The sequence below is a fragment of the Myxocyprinus asiaticus genome, chromosome 36 (genome assembly GCF_019703515.2).
Source record: "Myxocyprinus asiaticus isolate MX2 ecotype Aquarium Trade chromosome 36, UBuf_Myxa_2, whole genome shotgun sequence".
In the NCBI taxonomy this organism is placed as follows: domain Eukaryota; kingdom Metazoa; phylum Chordata; class Actinopteri; order Cypriniformes; family Catostomidae; genus Myxocyprinus; species Myxocyprinus asiaticus.
The window spans coordinates 27,271,056-27,278,949 of record NC_059379.1 but is presented as its reverse complement, the minus strand read 5'-3'; the positions used below and the strand labels follow the sequence as shown (position 1 = coordinate 27,278,949).

Sequence of the window (7,894 nt, the reverse complement as noted above, 5' to 3'; positions counted from 1 at the left end):
CAAAGCCTTGGTAAAGGGTAAGGATGTCTCCTTTGTGTCTACCACTCATTTGATTTATGATCACTATTGGTAAGGTTTAGGTTAATGTTTTAGGTTAGGGAGGTACGTTTTACTCATTAAAACCACTATCTAATATTCAACTTAACAATCTTACCTGATTACGAGACCATTTCACTCACTTTTGGCACCCCCCGCTGGAAATTTCACAGGGAAAATGCACCGAAATGTGTAATAGTTTTTGCAAAAATGTTGCCGCATTCACGTAATGTTCATGAGATCAGGCTCAAATAAGTTATCTGGCAGAATGTAAGGCTCTGTCACCATTCACTTTCATTCTACGAAAAAAAAAAAAGATGCAATGAAAGTGAATGATGACTGAGGCTAACATTCTGCCTAACAATTTTTGCATTCCACAGAAGAAAGAAAGGAACAACATGAGGTAAGAAAATTATGACAACATTTTCATTTTCGGGTGAACTGTCCCTTTAAAGAAACAATTTGCGTAACTTGTGTGGTAAAGTCCTATTGGATGAACTCTTTCAAAATGTCACAGGTGTTTTTGTTGATGACCTCACGGAGCCTACGGACACGTCGGACACTGGAAAGGCTGATGAAGCTGTCCGGCTGCAGGACAGCCATGCCATTATTCACTTCACCCATGATGATGATCTGACCATCTGCAGTGGTGATGTTAGGACACGGGCAGGCCCAGTCCATGTGCTGCAATGTCACTTCCAAGGGCTCCTTCCCAAAGAATCTCAGCCCCATTTTTTCATCCTTCAGGATTTCCTCCACAGTGATCAGAGCATGACCAGAGTCCTGGTCCTCCGTCAGCTCCGTCATGCGTCCCAGAATGACAAAATCGCTTTTACAGAAACTGGTCACCATCTTGTGCCGTGGCTTGCACGGCTTGCACTGGTGGTTCCTTGGAAACGGACAGGCATCCTCACATGCTTCTTTGGTTTTGAAGTTATTCTCGTTGCCTTTACAGCCACTGTAAATGAAGGGCTGGCACTGGTGCAGGGAAGCACTGTAGGCCCATCTTGGTTCATATGCCTTGCAAGGCCCCTGGTTGCTCGGAAGGTGACAAGGGGCAGCAAGCTCTTCCTGGCAAGATAGCATGCATGTCTCATACGTGTCAAAGTGATTTTGATTTTTGTTGCAGTTACCATAAGTAAAAGTGTAGCAGTTGTTCCTCTGAGGGTCATAAAACCAACTCAACTTTTTTTCCCCACAGTTGTCATTGTCAGGCACTTTCGAGCACTCCTTGGCTGGGAACCGTGTGGTGTTGGTCTGCTCCTCTTTCATGACTTTCTCTCTCTGGACCACAGAGAGTGGAAAATGAACTTGGAAGGAGCCACCTTTGTTTGTGGCAGTGCAGGTATAGATACCTTCATCTTGCAGTCGGGCATTGTAGATGACCAGCTGGCCAATATTGATGACAACCACGTTTCCATGTACGTGGTTGGGTTTCATGACCACGTTGTCTTGACCCTCCAGCTGCTTCTCCCAGGTTATCTCAGGCTTTGGCCGGCCAGCAACTTCACAAAGGATGCTGGCTGTATCACCGACAAAAACAGACTGTTGCGAGGGGCTTCCCACCATCACAGGGGCATGCACGTCTAACGGGGTGGTGTGCTGCAGGGCGGTTGTGGGGAAAGCGGTAGTGCCTGCATGTAGAGGTGAGCTAGTGTTGGGCCAGGTGAGGTGGAACCTGCATGTTACTACAGACAGGGAGATGCCCTTGGAGCAGGCTTCCGCATCCATGTAGCACATGTTGTAATAGGTCATGCCGTCAGAGGCACAGGTGAAGTGGGGCTCCCTCTCACAGCGGTCATGGCACTTGCACACAGGCTGGCCGTCCCAGATGTCACACTCTGAGCCTTGCTGAGTGCACATGAACTTGTCGCAGGTTGCTTTTTTAGGTATACCCATGGGGCCTTTTTTTCCAGTGGCATCAGTGAAGCGGGCTGCCACACAGCTTCGATTACCACAAACATTGGTGCAGCACTTTTCAAACGTTTCACATTCCTGATGAGTAAATGCATCATTTTAAAATGTACAAAATGCAATGTAAAAGCATATGTGTATGTCCTGGGAAAGAATATTAAATAATCCATGCTTGGGCAAAAAAATAAAGAAAAAATACTTATCATTCATCTGATAAAACTTACTGACAGAATGACTGATGAATAGTGCAATGGACATACTGCATGCATGCAAAGAGATGCACAATTTAAACATTTAAATTGAATTTAAAGTCAAACCTGATCAGATTCACATTCTCGCGTGCAGGTGCTCATTGCATCAACCCACAAATTTGGATTCATGTCGTTGGGACAAATTCCTGCGTGGGAATACACAACTCTTTGCAAAGTCATGCCTTTCACGCACTGCCTGTACACAAACAGGAGCAAAAACTGTCCCACCACGAACCAGATCCAGCGAGGAAACAGCATCCACCACATGTTGGAGGACAGAAAGGAGGAATTGTTTGAACTAACCCAATTTTATTGAAACAGCTGAGCCAAACTGAGCGCCTCGAGATTCCAAGCAGCAGGAGAAAAAAAAAAGTCTCCTAGAAATTCCTTAGTATTGTGTAGGACTTGAGTTTAGATCTCTGTATATATATTGTAATAATTTTCACCTCTTGAGCAACAGAGGCTATTTCCCTGACCGCAAAATTCGCCCTCACGCGCAAATGACAGTTATGAATTACTCTGTGGTTCTTGAGAGGATTAAAAGCATCTGCCCCAGTCTTGAGTTGGTACTGGGACACCTGCCTCTCTTTGAAAGTGCTGTAGCCGGATTTAACCCTTTATCCTCATCATCATGAAAAAAATTAATGATGCGTGCTTTTCGCGTGCAAACCCTTCGCATGTCTCCTGTCTGACAGCGCAATATTTACAGAAGGCCTATTTTAGACATTTTTTGCCGCAAAAAAAAAAAAAAAAGAAAAGAAAAGAAAAGAAAAAATACACAAAAGTTGAATTGGATGTCCAGCGCAAAAGCTGCGTCTAAAATGCGTTCCTGTAAAGATTAAACTCAATCGCTTAAGCTAGTTTAAGCATAGCCTATTACATTAGCTATATGCATTTTTTTTGTTTGTTTGTTTGTTTGTTTTTTAATCTGAGGGTTCATGAAGGATTTTGTGTTCGTTGAGTGATAAAAAAAAAATAAAAATAAGGTAAAGAAAATTATTTATAATCTAGATTTGCCTAAAGCATATATTTCTAAATGTGGTTAATTTGTTCTATAAGTTTTTTATTTATTTATTTATTTATTTTTAATCGACAGAAACAACCTTCACATCAATGGTCCATTTGGTTGCTTCTCGAGCATAAAATCATCATTAAACAAATGTCGGACTATAAAATGATGCAATGAAAATTGGAGTCTGGTCAACACAAGTTTGGCACAAAGTAACAGTGTAATTAAATACTATTAATCTATAATACCGTGTTACCGTGAAAATCAATCATCTTTATTAGAAAACAAACGGGGTGCCTGAGTTGGCTGAGAGGTGTGTCCGGTTGGAAAAGACTAATAACTTGTAGGTGATGTTTTTAAATCATAACATTGTCGATAGCCTACAGCAGCTATTTATGAAAATCACTAATGCTGATTAAAGAAAGGCAAAATAACCCTCATTAGCGCTGCCAAAAGAATGTGCCTAGAACAAAGGTCATGTAACAGGAAATGTATTCACAGTGCAGTTTAGCACATGATTAACACGCGTCCTCGACGTAGGCCTATACGTTTTTTTACATGCAGGGGAGAGTGGGGCACAAACTAACACTTTTGGGTTTTCTTAAGTTTGTGTAAATGTACTCGGGGTTGGAAGTATTTTTCTTTTTTCACATTCATTTCATACGTGTCTGTTACACATATGTGGTCTTGTTTCATGAATACAGCCTATACTTTTCTCGCAATCTACCTCCAAAAAAGAAAGTGAAATGTTACAACATGCCCCGCCTATGGGGGCACGTTGTAACATTTCACTTTTTTTTTTTTCGGGCACATTGTAACAAGACCATATAACAGCTTAAACCCCCCTCTAACAACTGTATCTGATCTTATTAAAAAGCCTAGAAGATAAACTAAATCTTCATGACAATAAAAGCCATTTATTAACTTTGTCATATATAATATAGCAATAATTTTGACATTTGATAATAAATACACAACAAAACCACAGCATTGACTGAAATGATGCATGGATTGATGTCAAAACACACACGCGCGCGCGAGCGCGCGCATTAAGAGGAATTATGTAAATTACATATCTGACAGCATGGAATTGCATATAGTTTTTTGTAATTGGGGCACATTGTAACGCAGTGTTACAACGTGCCCCGTCGGCGCAACTGGGATTTAAAGCTGGCTGGTCAATTCTGCTGGCTAACTGAGAATTAAAAGACTATGTAAGATGCTAGCTAAAAGATTGGAGATTAAAATGATACCCAGGGTTGGGAGGGTTACTTTTGAAATGTATTCCACTACAGATTACAGAATACATGCTGTAAAATGTAATTTGTAACGTATTCCGTTAGATTACTCAAGGTCAGTAACATATTCTAAATATTTTGGATTACTTCTTCAGCACTGGTAGATTTTTTCACTTGTTTTGACTATAAAAACTCTGCCAGTACAGTAAGACAAAATACACATGTTAAAAATACATTCTCTGAAAAACCTAAATATCTTATGCAGTGTTGTTTCTAAAACAAGATAAATCAAACTGATCTTAAGGATTTTTAGATATTTTTTACAGGAAAACAATAAAAAAAATAAAAAAATAAAAAGATTATCAAGAATAAGATCTTTGCCCTAATATCAAAGGTCTTACTAGAAAAAAAGAAATTATGATACAAAGTGAATTTTCTTGATAAAAACAAAAAATATGATCGTGCCTGGAAACCTGCATGTAAAATGGACAAACAAATGAAGTTTCGTCTTACCAGTGTGTGTGGAAACGTTTAAACCACGTGTGTTACATCTAACACCGCATTAGTTTGTGCCTGCGTTAATTCACTAACAACTTTCAGCAACAACTTTTAAATGAATTAAAACAACAAAAGTTAATGTCACAGTGTTTTGTGCAGAATTAGAACAGACAAACGGGATATTGGCACACCAAATGTTAGCTTATTAAACACTATTAAACTTCTATAATATTGTTTGCGTTATAAAACTGGATAATACTCGAACTGGATATGTTAATAGGAGCTACTGTGTGAGGTTTAAACACTGAGCTGCAAGTTTCACCTCACTTTACCCCTGCAACCATATATTAACTTTTACAGTGCCTGGTTGTGCACCATTAGCTCTCTGGTAAAGAAACAATTCCTTGTTCTCACACATGCTTCCAAAGGGGAAAAGCACATCCAGGTGTCAAGTGAGGACAAACGCTTTATGAAACTCATTATAAATTATGATAATGAGCCCTAAGCTTATTACATTGCCTTTTTGACAAAGAAGGATTGTTGTGAATTTGAAACGGAGATTTTCAAAGTAAATTACACAATGACTGTAAATCAATCTGTCCTGATATTAAGAAAAGTGAAAGTGCACAAGTATGTACAGTATCTTATTTAGAATACTCTAATGAAATTACTTTATGAGAAGTGTTTGGGTGAACTTTGGGAGAATATCAGCATTTCATCTCACCTTAAATACTAAAACATTTCACTATATGAGACTACAAAAGTGAAATTCATGATACTCTCTGAAGTCAGCTACAATTTGGCCATTAACAGTAATCATCAGCAGTATCCATATGAAATCACGCCCCAGGTGTTTGGATCCAAATATATCATTAACTGAACATCTAACAACATATCAGTGTCTGTTTAAGCATTTTAGAGAGAGAGAAAAGTTTCAATGAAGTATTTGAGTGGACGTTTTGAGTATGGCCTCAAGCTAGAATCAAAGCTTTCATGAGGCAACTTCTAACTGCTGGCATATTGATAACATACTGCAACACCAACTAAGATTTCTGCCTCTTTGATTGATTGCTACAGGAGTAGCTACAACACAGTGCATTCTTTTACGGATCCTACTTCGGAGACAGATTACCTTACATGCCCTGTATGGAGGCAACAAATGATGTATTTGTTGAAGGAAATGATTCAGTGGGAACAAAAATTAATAAACACTTGCCAGTCTGTGGGTCTTTAGTGAGGACTGATACAGCCTCAGGCTGTAGGTTTCAAATAATTGGCTGGTTATTTCTGAACATGAAAAGGGACATCAAGGTAAGTCCACTATCCATAGTTTAAAATCATACCCATCAAATATTGTCTGGAAATGTGTTATTTGAGAGGTAGGTACCAGAGATTTGCAAAGCAGACTGTACAAACAAGTGCATAAAATTAAAACATGATTGTTCTTTGATACATTCTTACTTTTAAAAAGTCCCCGAACGTTACCATTATGATTGTTAGAAATGAATTAATAAAAAATAAATGACAGTGATTTGCTATTCTGAAACTTTGACCACCAAGCCACAAAGTTAGATGTATTTAAATAGAAACATTCCGTTTGACAGCAGCAGAAAATACCTATTGTCTTTGCAATAGAAATGCTAGTAATTTTAAAGTAAACAGAATGTAAAAATGTTACAGTAAAAACCTGTAAATTTGTTAACTGCAAGTTACTAACCATACACAGCGTAATAAAACGGTATACAATTTTAATAGAAAATGCATTTTCAAAATGTACTTTTACAGGAAAATGTTGTTAAAAAATTGTTTTTTATTTATGGTTTTTAGAAAGGACAGAAATGAATTTCATTGACTTCATGATGAAGTCATCATGTGGCCTTTTATTGTACCAAATGTGTCATAATGATGGTTATCAGTACAAAGTATCAAGCAAATTTTTGTCGTTTAAGTAGGATGGTGTCTTTTAGCCACCACTTTGACAGTTTTTTTTACCATAAATTTAAAGGTGCACTGGAGGTGTAATTTTTTGTTTTTGTTGTGTTAGCAATATGCTGGCAGTTGAATTCAAAATTTAATCAATTATATAATAATTATTAATTAAATATGTATGTTAAATAGGTCTGTCGACATACAAATTTTGTTTTGATCATTGATTCAGTGACTAACTCATTTCACACAAGATGAAATATAAATTTTAAAAAAATTATTTAGCAAAACTTGAATCTTTAAAAACTACAAATATTAAAAGTAAATAATACGTATATATTAATTATATTATAATACTTATATCATACTTATATATTAATATATACTGTAATATATTAATACTGCACTGTAAGTATTGGGTCTGTGCAAGCCACCTACTGACAGCTGTGTTGTCCCCCACCCACCCACACTTTTAAAATGACTGCTATGCCCCTGATATCAAGGAAGTTGCTTCTTGTGCTTAAATCCTGCTTGTTTCACAAAATCAGATTAGATTATTTTCACGGTTGTTGTTATTACATCATATTTACATCAATAACGTTCCTGGATTAAGTATGTCCAAAATCTATTCATACTACTCGCTTGCATACCTGAAGTAGGACTATGTACTGTTTCACCGGACGAGAAGTGCATCCTTCATCAAATGCAGTACATAATCTGACAGTATGAGATTTTGGATGCAAGGTTCGAGATCAGTCTGATCACACACATCTTGCTAATGTCTGTAGATTCACCTTCGTCTTGAAAAAGGGGGTGCATGTAACCTGCTTAATGTTGGGTGACCACACGTCCCCGTTTTCCAGGGACAGTACCGGTTTTTGACGGTCTGTCCCCGACTGGAGCTGTCCCCGGAAATGTCCATGTTTTTACTTTGCATTCAAAACAGTACACAAAGGGAAAATACATGGCAAGAAAGCCACTATTTAAGCCTACAGGTGTTGTATCGAATTGTGTTCCCCGTC

At 38.0% G+C, this 7,894-nt stretch overlaps 1 protein-coding gene across 1 annotated transcript; it reads right to left on the bottom strand.

Annotated features, from left to right (window-relative positions):
* Positions 1-522: 522 nt before the first annotated feature.
* LOC127427074 (WAP, Kazal, immunoglobulin, Kunitz and NTR domain-containing protein 2-like) lies at positions 523-2,468 on the bottom strand. The gene is made up of 2 exons (XM_051674428.1): positions 2,268-2,468; positions 523-2,031 (listed from the first exon to the last, which is right to left on the bottom strand). The coding sequence occupies exons 1-2, from the start codon at positions 2,466-2,468 to the stop codon at positions 523-525; spliced, it is 1,710 nt and encodes a 569-aa protein (XP_051530388.1).
* Between the last annotated feature and the right edge of the window lie 5,426 nt (positions 2,469-7,894).